The 15105-nt window shown below is 38.6% G+C and overlaps 1 protein-coding gene across 1 annotated transcript; it reads right to left on the bottom strand.

Moving 5' to 3' along the window:
• Positions 1 to 9463: 9463 nt before the first annotated feature.
• LOC141404032 (ribonuclease 3-like) lies at positions 9464 to 14577 on the bottom strand. The gene is made up of 3 exons (XM_073987246.1): positions 12881 to 14577; positions 10482 to 12821; positions 9464 to 9943 (listed from the first exon to the last, which is right to left on the bottom strand). The coding sequence occupies exons 1-3, from the start codon at positions 14364 to 14366 to the stop codon at positions 9621 to 9623; spliced, it is 4149 nt and encodes a 1382-aa protein (XP_073843347.1). The 5' UTR covers positions 14367 to 14577; the 3' UTR covers positions 9464 to 9620.
• Positions 14578 to 15105: the final 528 nt, after the last annotated feature.

The following is a 15105-nucleotide window of genomic DNA, read 5'->3' as shown; positions in this document are numbered from 1 at the left end:
GATTTCAAAAAGTGAAACGGGGTGCAGAGAACAATGGAAATATGAAAATCATTATGGGTGATCACAATATCCGGATAGGAGAGGAACAAGAATTGCCACAACAACTCCCATACAACTGCTATTCCACAAGAAATTCATAAGACAAAAACATAAATGCAAATGGTAGGAAATTTTTGGAGTTTTGTGATAATAGTGGTCTGATTGTTTTAAATGGAAGAACACAAGGAGATGAAGAAGGTAGATTCACATTTACAAATAAAAACGGTAGCTCACTGATAGACCTATGTTCGGTATCGCTGGAAATGCTAAGCTATGTAAAATCTCTTCGAGTTGAAGATCAAATCTGGTCGGATCATTTCCCATTAGTCTTAACTTTGCAGGAATTTCAAACTTCCGCCAAAACTAAAATGGAAAGAGACAAACAAAGAGCTATACCAAACATCAAACCTTTCAGTTTTACCATCCGGGTTCCAGCTTATCGATTTAATTACAACGATAATTCAGTCGTATCCGAAAGATACAAAATCCGATACGAATTGTTTTAAGAACAAATGGTTCGACTACGAGTGCTTAAAACATAGAAAAAAGACAATGGGTATGCTCAAAAAAACTAAGAAAATCGGAAAATCAGTATGATAGAAACGCTTACGTAGAGCAGAAGAAATTCTATGACCAATTATGCAAATCAAAGAAGGTTTCTTGCTACAAAAACATGGAGCAACAATTTGACTCTATCACTGATAGCAAATCTTGGTGGGCACTAGCGAAAGCAATCAAGCATGTAGAACAAGATATTAGCAGTGACATACCTGTAGAAAGTCTCATGACTTACCTTAAAGGTCTTCTATATCCGATAAGTAATACTGCACAGATCCTTTACGCTCCTAATTACATTACTAATCCAATTCTGGACAGAGAATTCACTCTTGATGAAATAAAAGACCAATTGAAAAAGGTCAAAACAAATAAAGCGCCAGGGGATGATATAGTCCCATACGAGTTTTTCATGTACGACACGGAAGATCTGTTATTAACTCTATGCAAAGCGTATACAAGGATCCTAAATGAATTTGACGATTATGAAACTTTTCGAAAAGGGATAATTTTCCCTATCCACAAAAAAGGAAACCTGAATGATGTTAACAATTATCGTGGAATAACATTTATGAATTATGAAGGAAAACTGGTGATTGGAATGATAAATGTTAGAATTACGGAATGGGTGAATCAGTATCAAATATTAAATGAATAAAAGGTAGTGTTGTGTCATTTATGAACAAACGGGTTCCAAGGAACGATTCCGTGAAAAGAACGAACGGATCCGTATCCAGCACATTCGTTTATGTCGTTTATTTAGATCCCTGATGGCCAAAATTACCAGCAGAACCACCATAATTAGTTTTGCACACAAAATCTATAGAGTTTGGCAATCTAGTTCCTGGAGCGGATCGATCTTTCTAGTTCCTTAATATAGTTCCAAATAGTTCCGAGAGCGACATAGTTCAATTAATCTTACTCTTTCATTGTTATTTCTATTTCCTTCTTTCCAAATAGTTCCGAGACCGATATAGTTCAATGAATCTTTCTCGTTTGTCGTTCTTTTTATTCCTTTCGTTCCAAATAGTTCCGAGAGTAAAGTAGTTTAACAAATCTTTCTTTTTGTTTTCATCTTTTGGTGGATGATGTAACGAGGCAGCATCTGAACGATGAAGGAACCGAACGTGAAAGGACGAAGTGAGTGCGGAATTAATTAAAGAAAATGAGTTATACAAATGAAAGGAATTATATGCAAGGCTGGAACTATATGAACTAAAGGAACTATATATATGAAAGAGCCGGATATAGTTCCAATAGTTCTTTGTCCGGAATAGCTCCTTGGAACTAGTTCGTTCCGGAACTACGCAACTCTAAAAATCTACTAACACAAGCTGCATTAGCGCAAGCATCATAAATTATCACACACAACACAATCAATGATTCTGTTAGCTGATATCGTTCAATAGGTCATATCTTTCAGTAGCTCATGTCGTTCAGTAGATCATTCGTCTACCTCGTTATTTTAGCTTCTCTGGTTCTTTTTGCTTCTTTCGTTGAAATCACCACCACCACGTACAGAAAACAACCACCATTTTTTGCACACAAACAAACTGACACAAGCTGCGTTAACGCAAGCATCACAAACTGACACACACAAAACAATCAATGTAGAGAAGAGGAACCATGAACGATATTCAAAAGAAAATGATGGACTAAAATGTTTTATTAATGAAAAAGAGCCAACGAACGAAGTGAGCGACCCGGATCTTTTTGGTGAACGGAATGAAAAAGATCGATCCGCTCAATGAACGAGATTGCCCAACACTAATTCCAGGCAGGTTTTCGGAAAAATTACTCCACTGTTGACAACATCTTCAATCTCATCATCTTCGTCGATTTCAAAGCGGTTCCAAGAGATCTCCTAATTTATAAGTTACAAGAGGCAGGATTAACGTCAAAAATTATACATTTTGTGGAAAAGATATATGAAAATACGAAGTCAGCAGTTTGGTCTGGTACCCACTTGTCAGAATAGTTTGATACAGTAGTTGGAGTTAAGCAAGATTGCCTGTTGTCCCCAATTTTATTTGCACTGTATTTAAACGATATGCACGATCATCTACAAGGTTGTCTTTATGTGGATGAAATCAACATTCGCCTTCTAATGTATGCGGACGAAATAGTTATACTGGCAGAAACCTTGCAAAGCATGATAACCAATTTGGAAACTTACTGCGATAGATGGGGAATGAAAATAAATCTTTCTAAATCCGAGGTAATGGTGTTTAGGAAAGGTGCCAAAATTTTCCTTAAGTGACAAATGGAGTTATAAAGGAGAAGCATTAAGAACCATAAATGAATACAAATACCTCGGTATGATTTTAACACCTAAATTTTCCTTTTCGAAACATCTCACAAAAATATCCCTAAATTTTACATGGAAACAGTTTATAGCAAAACCATCAATATCATTAACAGCGAAATGGAAAATGTTCCTGGCTGTCTGTAGATCGATTCATAGCTATGGTGCGCAGATATGGGGTAACTCATATTACAACTACGTTGAGAAACTGTATCGGTTATTTATAAAGAAAATTCTACACCTTCCAGACTCCACTCCAAACTATGTTATCGCCTAGGTAACCGGGGTATATATACAGACACTCCTTTCATATCCAATACTTGGCAATAGTTCTATTCGATTTAAGTAATACCGGGCTACCTTATATACTTGCCCAAAAAGTTGTCAACAAAAATCTGGCTTGGTTCAAAGATCATTCAGACCAACTATCAATATTTAACATTGATTATAGCAATATATTGAGGAACAAAACATACTGGATGGAATCAGGTCACAGACTTCTTATGGAAATCAGATCAAAAGCCTATAACACTTTTCTTCAAAACTCAAGCCAAAGTGAGTGAGAATCGTATATATAGATACCTTGATCCCAATATCGGAGCCATGTACTGTAATGAAAAATATTATCATGACCAAATTTCTATGATAATGAAAGCTAGAGGTGACCTTTTCTGGCTAAAGTTTAAGAAATACAGAACGCCGCAAAAGTGCTCGTTGTGCAACCTGGCTGAAGCGGAAACAATTTCCCATTTCATGGGACGATGTCCTGTTTTGAATAATACTCGTATGAAATACTTCAGTATGACTTTATTGTCTCAAAATGAGATTATTTTAAATGGTAGTGAAGATTGACCTTTAGGTCAATTTCGTAAAAATTCGCATTTTGTCCCATACAAATTACTGTGGAAACTTTGAGGCCCCAGTGGCACGGTTAACATATTCCGATTGTGCTCAAATTTTGGCAATCTAACAAATCTAAACACCTTAGGAGGGGTGCCGCAAACCTTAGCGCAGGTAAGCTAACAGCACTATTACAACTCTATAATCAACAATAACCGCCAGATTGCAGCAATGTGCCAGCGTCGATCTGTACAAGACGCTTAATACTATTCATTTTTGAATACCCATTTCCGGCATACTTCATTTTTTTATTTGGGCAGAATTCGACAAAGATTTGACATCTGTATAGTAATTTGCAAACTTATATTCCGAAATAATCGAAAAGGTGATATGGCGCCCAACGTGGGGCAATTTAGTTATTTTTTTATATTTGGACAGAATTTGACAAATGTTTGGCATCCGTATAGTAATTTGCAAACTTATTTTCCGAAATAATTGAAAAGGTGTTCTGCCGCCCAACGTGGGGCAATTTAGTTATTGGCAGGTCTATGTGTTATATGTCAAATTGTCGTTTCCAACAGTACGCCCATTGTTAAAACCCGACACGTTAAAATAACCGAACTTAAAAAAACGTAAGTTTGTTTAAGAATATGAGACCGAGGGGTATACCCCCAAAAGTCACTGAATGCATGTAAGTTGGTCCAATATAAAGTTAACGGTACATATTATTTGAATCGGCAAACGTCGATTTATAAATGATTTAAGTTTGTACAATATATCAAAGGTAAGTAAAAGTGTTGTTTTTACAGTGGATCACCCAAAAATACAATATTGTCCTATATATTATTCTCACTTTTACAGAGACAACAAAAATTACAATTAAAAAAAAAACACGAAACAAACAAAACATTTGGTTTTTTTCTCTCTATTTTATATCTCCAACCAAACATCATACAAGATATTTTTATTTTCTATTTTTCACAGACCACAATCACAACTGACAACTGAACAGAAAAAAAAGAACGGAAGAGTATGGACTTTTGAACAGAGACGACTCACATACTACTGAACATAAATAAATGATATGTAGAAATAGAGAATCAAAAAGAAAACAAATTGAACTGACATCAACCGAACTGGAAAACAGATAATATATAAACCGAACGGAAGGAAGGACTTTGAACTGAATCGGATATTTTGGACCTATATTTCTATATATATGAATACATATACTGCAATATATATAGTTAATCAACATTCTCATATACAATATACAACAACTATTATATACGGACATCTGTCATAAACAAAGATGTAGCGACAATTGATTCGTTTTCTCTCTCTCTCTCACTCCATTATTATGTACGACTAGACTTTTGATCAACTTTAAATGAATGAAGAAAAACACTTTATCCAAAAGAACAAAGAAAAACAATAACAATAACTAAATTAACGAATTAAACCCCCTTAAAAATATACTCTCTGAAAAACTTTCGTCCTTTATTAAGTATTACTTACAATTACTTAACAAAATTTATTTATCCCCACATAAAAATAATCAATTTTATTTATTCATTTTCTAAATGCAATTTATTCTTTTAAATTAATTTGTTTTATTTATTAGTAGGTGATTTGTTGTATATAAAGTAAGTATTTCGAGATATTTTAATTAATATATAATTGTTGCTAATCCTATTCGACATCAAATCATTGAGTTTTCGATCTTAGACCACACATATTTATTTAGCCTTATTCTGAACGTAAATTCCGGGTGAGTTCTCTCACTCTGGCTGACTTCCGTATCGTCAGATGCTTTGCAAATGACTGCAAATGTCTGAAGAAGTGTGTTTCATAACGCCGCAATACTTAACAAATGCATAGCTATGTACTTCAAAAAGTCACAATTGCTCATTTCAACGCAGGTAAAAAGCAAAACACGTACCATTTTTATTTCTGATGCATTTAGATGGGTTTTCGAGGAACAATGCATGAGTGTGCAACTGAAATATTTCGACGAAGTTTAAAAACTACAAAGCATCTGACGATACGGAAGTCGGCCTCTATCTTTTAAGCTGAAACGGGGACTTTACGTTCATAATAAGCGACTTGGACTTAACCTACAGAATAAGGTACTTTACGGTCTTGATCGAATTTTGATTTTCCATAGAATGGTACCTCAAAGCAAAGTTGAATTCGGACATAAACAAGGATCTTCAGCTAATGTTCGACTCTCGGTTGATACAGACGCTGGTTCTATCCATTACCTTCACTATTAAAAAAGTACGGCAACGAAGCATATGTTTACAACACAACTGCAAACACCGAAACACAAATTTAATTCCCCAGAAATCGTTGGCGGATGGGATAGAGATCAAGAAAACGCACTAAACATGGTTTCTCAGGGTTGGGACGTCATGACTCTTGACGAACAAAGCCATGAGCATAAGGAGCGCAACCATTGGCTTTAGTAACCCAGATGGATACTGGGATAATACGCCAGGATAAGATGAGAAGGCGTAGCTAAATGTTTCACAAGATACTGAGAGGCCGATAAGCCAAAACGCCATTCACCCACCATCACAAAGTTGGCTTGCATCAATGAGAATAATCCCAAAATCCTATAAGTACATTGCACCCCGGTTTTTGGTTTGGTTTTAGGATGCGCAGCTACCATTGTTGGCAGCTACTTCACTCGGAGACCTTGAGGTCCATTGTGATCATTCTTAAAGAAACTGTGTGTTGTGGTTAGGCTAAGTGTGATGATGATAGATGCTGGACTATTGCCGATTTGTTTTTGAAGTTGAGTGTGTAGGTGATGCTGTGATGATGGATGTAAGTTTATAATCAAGTTGTTGTGTGTGGTAACTGGTCTATTCTGCAGTGATGTGCGGTGGTTGGTCTATTATACTTACTTACTTAGCTGGCCCATTACAGAACATTTGTTCTACAGGCCGAACTAAGAAGAGATCTCCATTCCTCTCTATTTGTTGCTTTGCACTGTGCAATACCACGCCTTTTCATCTCATCATCCACTTGTTTGCGCCATCTATTCCTTGGCCTGCCAATTCTGCGTGCACCGCCATGTGGCATGTATTCATACGTCTTTTTAGCGGGTTCATCATCGCTCATTCTTATGATATGGCATAACCAACGCAATCGCTGTATCTCGATACGTTTAACTATATTGATGTCGTTGTATAGCAGATACAGCTCGTGGTTCATGCGACGTCGATATTCACCGTCAACGCAGATTGGTCCGTAGATCTTTCGAAGAATTTTTCTCTCAAACACACCAAGCACTGCCATGTCTGCTTGCGCAAGTACCCAGGCTTCGGAGCCATACATCAGCACGGGTAGTATCAGTGTTTTGTAGAGCGTTATTTTTGTTTGACGAGATGTGGCTTTGTTTTTAAATTGCTTATTTAAACCATAGTAGCATCTGCTGGCCAATACAATGCTTCTTCTTATTTCACAACAGATGGTGTTTGTAGTGTTTATGGCAGACATGACCAAAAAGAGAACGGAGAAAATTCAAAATATTGGCAACTTATAACAGTGTGTTAGTAAGTTTGTATTCACGCAAGCTATAAAACAATAACAAATCAAAACATTTGTTCTCTTTTGTACGCTCTTTCTGTGCATTCGGGTCGTGTGTGTGTAAATTGCCGAAAATCATCGGCACCGCCGTGTCAAAGAAGAACACATTTGGTTTATGGCAGTGCAGAGGTAGACGAAGTCTTTTACTACCTCAATATTTTAGGAACCAATTTCCACAGTCGGTCCGAGCTCAATGGACGCATTGTGCGGCGACACCATCAACTTGGTCTTCTCACTGTTTACCGCCAGACCCACTTTAGCAGATTCTCCTTCGACCTTTATAAAGGTATCAGTTACTTATTTTACTGAGCGTCCAATGATGTCTATATCATCAGCATAAGCAAGTAACATGTGGCTATTGGTGTAGATTGTGCCACTTCTTTTGACATTTGCATCTCGTATTACCTTTTCCAGCAGGATATTGAAGAGATCACACGAAAGGCTGTCTCTTTGTCTGAAACCTCTTTTGGTATCAAACTCTTCGGAGAGGTTCTTTCCTATTTTAACTGAGGACCTCGAGTCAGTTAGTCATTTTACAAAGCCGGATGAGCTTTGCGGGGATACCAAATTCAGACATGGCTTGGAATACCTTTGAACGCAGCGGGCTGTCGAAGGCTGCTTTATAATCGACAAAAAGGTGGTAGGTGTCGATCTGTATTTCTTGGGTCTTCCCCAGGTAAATATCTGATCAATGGTGGACTTGCCAGGTCTAAAGCCGCATTAGTATGGTCCAATTATCTCTTTGACCATTGGCTTTAGTCGTTCGCACAATATCCCTGACACGATCTTGTAGGCAATCGGGAGTAGACTTATGCCCCTATAGTTAGAGCATACAGTGTTATCTCCTTTCTTATGGACGGAGCACAGGTTCCAATAGTCGGGTACTCGTTCTTCCTGCCAGCTTGTGCTAACTAGCTGATGAATAGACCTTATCAGCGTGTCGCCTCCGGTTTTGAACAGCTCGGCTAGTAAGCCATCGGCCCCTGCTGCCTTATTATTCTTCAGCCGATTTATTGCTGTCTACCTCATCTTGGCTGGGCGGTATACATTCAATACCATCTTCTGGGATTGGGACTGTGGTATCTTCGTCGTCTTCGCTGCTATTGGATACCAACAGATTTGAAAATGTTCTTTCCATATCAAATTACCTTGCTGGTCTCTACAGGAGGATGTACCTGTACCAAAGCCATCAGTTTGATGCTTGACTCTTTGGTAGAATTTTCGGACTTCATTCTGGCTCCTATACATCTCGATTTTTTCACACTCCCGCTTTTCCATCTCTCTCTTTTTCCTGCGGAAAAGACGTTTCCCCTCTCTCCTTTTCTCCCTGTATCTCTCTCGTGTGCTACGCGTTGCTACGGATTGTAAAGTAGCCCTATATGCCGCATTTTTCTCTTCGGTGGCAGTACGACACTCCTGATCATACCATGGATTCCTTGGTGGAGGTCTCTGGTATCCAAGTATGGATTTTGCGGCTGTTTGCATGGAGTGGGCAATGCTTTGCAATTGCGCTGATATGTTATCGGGATGAGGAGTGCTTTGATTAAGCAATTGGGCTAGTTGAGTGGAATATGCTGTGACTATCTGTTGTGATTGCAGCTTACCAATGTCTAATTTTCGTGTTGTGTCTGTTCGTACTTTGTTTGCTACGTTTAACCGGGTGCGTACCTTTGCTGCAACAAGGTAGTGGTCCGAGTCTATGTTTGCTCCTCGGAACGAACGCACATCCAACACGCTCGATGAATGTCTTCCATCTTTCACAACTTGATCAATGTGATTTCTCGTTTTCTGAACTGGAGACAGCCAGGGGCCCTTATGAATATCGAGATGATTAAATCTGGTACTGCTAACTACCATGTGGTATTTATATAATTATCCGGAAGTGAGTTATCGTCCAAGAATCTACCCGTAAGTCGTTGATCGTAGTTCTAGAAAATAAGCCTAAAAATTCATGGTGGGCTTAAAAAAATCTGCATTGGGCTGATGGAAACCGGAACCCCAGGTTAACAACAAAACTTTTTCCAAAACCATCTGTAAGTATTTTGGGGAATACACCTAACTACACAAACTTGGTTGTGGCCCACTTTTAAAACTATTTTTTTTCTTATTTTAAATACAAAATAAAAGTTTTTAAAAAAATTCAATTCAAGATGTTTTATTGAAACTTGTTGGATTTTAGAAGGTAAGTAAATAAGAAAAATTATTGCAATTATACTTTGTATACTTAAAACAAAAATAATTTTCAAAATTAACAGAATTATTAGAAGAGAAAACTTAAATTTTCTTAACACGATATTTCTCCTGGTTCAGGTTCTAAATCCGATGATGAGGAAATATCTTCTACTAAATCTTTTAAATCGCTTAAAATAGGATTTGATTTTTGGGGTTGCCCATTGTCCTCCTCTTCAACGGATCGATGGAAATCTTCATCACTGCTAATGTCTTCACAGGGTAAGTCCAAATTTTGTTTACATTCTTTGGAATTTTGAGATTTGTCGTTTTTATTCTCAGTCTCAGGAGGTGAGGAAAGTTTTACACGTTTCTTTGGTGTATTTATGGGTATCTGGTCATCGGTATCCGAATCGATTAAGCTGGTGGAGGAATAACCTGTAAGAAGAATAGGTGACATTTTAAATGTTTTTAAAGTCATTAGGGAATAGAACCAGTTTAAAGTCTTCACTTTAATCCTGAAACCTTGTGACATTCCTGGCAACGAGATTGCCAAGAGTGGGCACATTTATCTGACAAAGGATGGGAAAAAACTGTGTTTTAAATACCCCGAAATGTAGGTGTGATCAGCAAGCCAAACTTATGGAGGACTTATTCTAATCAGAGTGTAGCCCTAAGGAGGATTTAATCCAATCTAAGTGGAGCCCTGAAACCTGTGTTATTAAACTCCCCGAAATTATGTATATCGTTGAGATAAATTGCAAAATGATCACTGCGGAGTTCCTAAATCTGAGTGGAGCCCCGGAAACCTGTGTTAGCTCCTCGAAATGGTGCATATATTAAAAATTGCCTTATGACTCCAGTGAAGCCCTTAAAGAGGCATAATCCAATCTGAATAGAGCCCAGAAAGTAGACATAGCCTAATCGGGATCACCCAATCTGCATCTAAGCCCTGATATAAAAAAACCAACCCTACCTGTTGCTGAAAGTTTTCGATTTGTTCTCTGCTGCGGCCCTTTGGTCTCCTGCTCATCATCATCCTCTGGTAGTTCATCACTTGAAATATCTTCCCTTTCTCGATATTGTTTGGGCAAATGTGATTCATCTGCAATGTGTGGCTTATGTTTTGGTTTCTTTTCATCTTTGGAGCTATTTTCCAAATCTGGATTAATTTCACGTCCCGTTTGTTTCTTAATACTTTTGGCAATAACACGCTTTTGATGATCCAGCTGGGGAAACAAATCTCTAGAATTCTCCAACGCCTGTTTGGCAGCATTCATCTCTGCCTGTTGTATGGAAGAACCAGTGGCTGTGGCCAAACGTTTGTTGCGGAAATAAACAGCCACAGTATAGACACGGGTATTTGTGGGTCCCGAAGATTCAATAACTTTGTAGAGGGGTATATCCGGCTCACCACCATCCATGGTACGTAAGGTTAAACAGCATTGTTGCAGCTTTGATTTGGGGTCATTCCAATCTTGATTCATAATGAACATTTGTAGCCTAGGGAACAGGCAGACATGGCAAAATTGTTCACAATACAGTAGGCCCTTGTCGACATACAAGGCTCCAAGGAATGCTTCCAATAAATCGGCTCTATCTTTGGTTTTCAATTCCGCCTTGGGATTGGAATAGACTGCATATTTGGTCATGCCCAAATCATCACATACCACTGCCTGGGTACGATTGTTGACCAGAGAAGATCTTAGCAGAGATAAATGACCTTCATGATGCTCAGGGAAATGGCGATATAAATATTCGGAGCAAATTAATTGCAACACTGTATCACCGAGGAATTCCAAACGTTGATTGGAGCCCAATGTCAGATGGGTAAAACCAATGGAGCGATCCGTAAATGCCCTGGCCAGCAGACGTATATGCTTGAATTGTATGCCAATGGAATCTTCAAATTTACACAATTCCTGCAACATGGGATATGATCCAATGCAATCCCGATCACCCATGGGTTCTTGCTCTTGCAACGGGTGTTCGGGTAATTTTTTCCAAATTTCTCTCAGCTGATCATCTTCCATGAAAAGGGCATTCATAAAGACTTCATCGGCCACAGATATACCGCCATCCAGTAGCAAAGCTCCCATGAGGGCTTCAAAACAATTGGCCATTGCATGTTTCAGCTCCAGTTCATGACACAAATCTGAACCATGGGCATACAACATATATTCCTCCAAATGCAACTTCTTGGCCAACAAAGCCAAATGTTGATTTTGAACAATGGCTGCACGATAAGTGGCCAAGCCACCTTCCTCCAGCTCCGGAAACATAAAGAACAAATGTATGGAACTTAAAAACTCCACCACAGCATCACCCAAAAACTCCAAACGTTCATTGTGGGTTATATTGGACATTGTTTCGTATTCCTTGCCAAAGCGAGACATAATATTTATCAAGGTATTGATGCCCCTCTTCCTGGTGTTCATATAATGTATTTTACGATCACCATATTCCGGTTGTCGTATACCGCAATTAGTTAAGGAGTTGCGGGCATGATCGGGATTGGTGCCATAGTTTTCCTTATACGATGGATGTGTGAGAGCCAACTGTAGTAGATATCGATTCTTAAATTTATACTCAATTTTCTCCTCCAAGAAATCCAAAGATTTGTGGAATCTCAAATGACCACTAAGCACGGGCACCAGCATAGCATGCTGTACAATGTCACACATAATGCCGGTGCGATGATAACCCTTTGAGCTAACAGCCACTGTGACATTACGTTTCATTCTTCCTTGGGTACGCATTTCCTGCAGTCGAGCTTCTTTCTCTTCCAACTTACGTTTATCTTTAAAAGATGGCTTTGACATGTTGGCCATTAAATGACGAAATTTCACATATTCCCTCCAGGCCTTTTGATATTCTGGATTACCAGCATAACTTAGCTGGGGTGGACGTATACCGAAGTGTACAATGGCTGGATGGCAGACACCGTCTTCCTTATCATAACATTCAGGTAAATCGGCCACATTACGATCCAATTGGTCAACACGTATGGAACTGGGTTTATAAGCCGGCTTGGTGGCCAGCATTCCCTTGAAATCATCCACATAGTCCTGCCATTCACTTTGTGGGGTATGAGTGAGATTAGTTAAGAGTGGGGCATCCACCAAGGGACCAGCATTGTCCAGCAGATATTTCAATACCTCACACATGGCCAAAACCTCCTTGCCATTATCGGGTAAATCACGTACAAAACGTGGCAGAAAATGAAATGCCGGACAGCTTTCGTTTTCTGGATCCTCAGTTTTAGGTAGCAAAGAGAAGTCCACCAATTCCAAGAGTTCATGGAATAGATATTTGACTGGAATTAAAAAAATCAAATAAACCCAAAGGAGTGAGGAAAATTATGTATATACTCACAAAATATATCCAACTCCTTGACGGTGAAATTTTCCGGCATCTTTTCGGGAACATACAAAATGGTATATTCAATATTGAAACGTATTACCTTACATGTTGGCAAATCTCCCAGTGGGAAATGGGAGAACAACGAGAAACCTTCAAACAAAAACTCATGCTCATCATGTTTAATGATGGTCGGCGTTTTGGTCAAAAAGTTGGTAGGTGGAGAAATGGTAATGCGATAATGATGTAACTTATTGGCATTATTTGAGTTTGGATCACATTTGGGATAACGCTTCTCTCCCGGATAGATACCATGGCGTATACCAACGCGTCTAGATTTCTGCGAACATCTACACAATGGACCATCATTCATTTCACCCGGCTCATTGTGCCACAAATCGGCATGTATACGATATGGATGTTGAACCTTACGCGACAACTCCTCCATACAATTATCCTGTTCCAATTTAAATTCTTCATTATCTGATGAATCCGAATCGGAGGAGGAACAACCTTCCGATTTGTGTTTACAAACACGTCTACGTGTCTGTCTGGGTGGTGGATTATAGGGTGGTAACTTTTCCCTTATACGCTCGGAACGTTTTAACAACTCCTCTTCGAATAGCTCACACAAAACATTTAAACGTTTTGTGGCCTCTACTTCTTGTACCACATTTGTGCGACGATAGTACAGATCGGCTGGTGAAGAGCGTATCCACACCTCGCGAGTATCTTCATCCATTTCTGCCAATTCTTCCATTTTTCGTTGTATATCTTCGGGAGTTTCACAATAATTGGAACGCCACATTCGAAGCAAACGATCTCGTTCGGTTTCTGGTTTTTTGGGGCGTTCTTCACGTACCCTGGGCGGCCGTTTTTCACATTTGCTGCCTTCGCCATAAGTCGAAGAAGACTTGGAAGGACGTTCTGTTGTTCCACCATATGATGCACTACGAGAATAATAATCACCACGATGACGTGAAGAAGAAGAGGAATATCTATAGCTTGGAACCGAGCTACTGTGTGAGGGGACAATCGGTGCTGTTGCTGTTCCATAGGGATAATAATTGTCACCATAAGATCCATATTTGTATGAAGAATGAAGATAATCACTATGTCCACGATGATAACTGGTTTCAGCAGGATATTCATAGGAATGGTGGGAATAGGAGGTTGCGGGCCAACTTTTTGTGGAATAAGTAGTATCATGTGTCTGATAAGTATCATAACTGCTGGAATAATCATACTTCTCTTCATAGGTTTTATTTATGGCACTGGACTCAGTGGCTACAACTGGAACAGTATGTGGTTCGTATGCAATTTCACCAGGATATGGTTCAGCAGGTGGTGGCGGTGGAGGTGGTGTATTTATGCTAGAAGTTGGTGGAGGCGGTGGTGGTGGCATTTTAAGGACCAAATTATACAAATTATTGGGATCAGCATATGCCAGAGGATTAACACCATGTTGTTCTTTGGAATTTGTTCCATTTGGTTTACTCATGTCGCTTTGATTTCCAATAAAATTCTTTCAACCTTTCGGTCTTTTTTTTCACAGGCGAGGCTAACACCTATCGATTTTAAAAACGTTCCGAACGAATGAGGAAGACAAAAGAAAAATCAATTGTTTACGAATGAATGCAAAGCATAATGACTAAGAAGAAGACATTGTTTAGAAAAGGACATGGGGAAATTGATAATCAGCTGTTAACTTTACAACGAAGTCAAGCACATTTTTTGCCGGCGGAGATTTAAAGTACAAAGCTTTGTTCCTTCTTTACACCGTGGTCACATACATAAAAAGGCATCTACAAAAGATTTAACCTAGCCATCAATGTCATATGACCCGAAATGTCATATGAGACCATGGCGGGATAAGAAGGCGTTACATCAAGATCTATTTAACAGGTCACGCATGGTATAAGTAAAGAGGTAGATTTAAATGAAAAAAATCTATAGAACCCTAGTTTTTCCTGAATTCATAAAACTTCAAAATTAGTAAACAAAAAGGCAACAAGTGGGTTTGTTTACAAAATACCAATTTTGAGCATTTTATAAAAACGCGAAAAATGTATGAAGGGCCAAGGTTTCTCCACATAATCGAGTTGTGGATATGATAAAATGATTGTTTCAATAATAAGCTGAAGGATTTCTTCCATAAAAATGCTCTAAAAACAATTTTGAAAATCATTGAATTCGATAGTTTTTAAAATTGTTGGCATATTATTCAAACATCACACACA

This window comes from Musca autumnalis, unplaced genomic scaffold (assembly GCF_047663935.1).
Source record: "Musca autumnalis isolate F117 unplaced genomic scaffold, ASM4766393v1 scaffold_4, whole genome shotgun sequence".
Classification (NCBI taxonomy): domain Eukaryota; kingdom Metazoa; phylum Arthropoda; class Insecta; order Diptera; family Muscidae; genus Musca; species Musca autumnalis.
Note: the sequence above shows the minus strand (reverse complement) of the source record. Positions and strands in the feature narration are given on the sequence as shown.

What these genes read in the sequence shown, in the direction of transcription:
- LOC141404032 (XM_073987246.1), bottom strand. Translation starts at nt 14,366, where the DNA reads ATGAGTAAACCAAATGGAACAAATTCCAAAGAACAACATGGTGTTAAT. An exon ending in CAAGGAGTTGGATATATTTT is followed by an intron (nt 12,822 to 12,880) that starts GTGAGTATATAC and finishes TTTTAATTCCAG; the next exon opens with TCAAATATCTATTCCATGAA. An exon ending in TCGAAAACTTTCAGCAACAG is followed by an intron (nt 9,944 to 10,481) that starts GTAGGGTTGGTT and finishes TTCTTCTTACAG; the next exon opens with GTTATTCCTCCACCAGCTTA.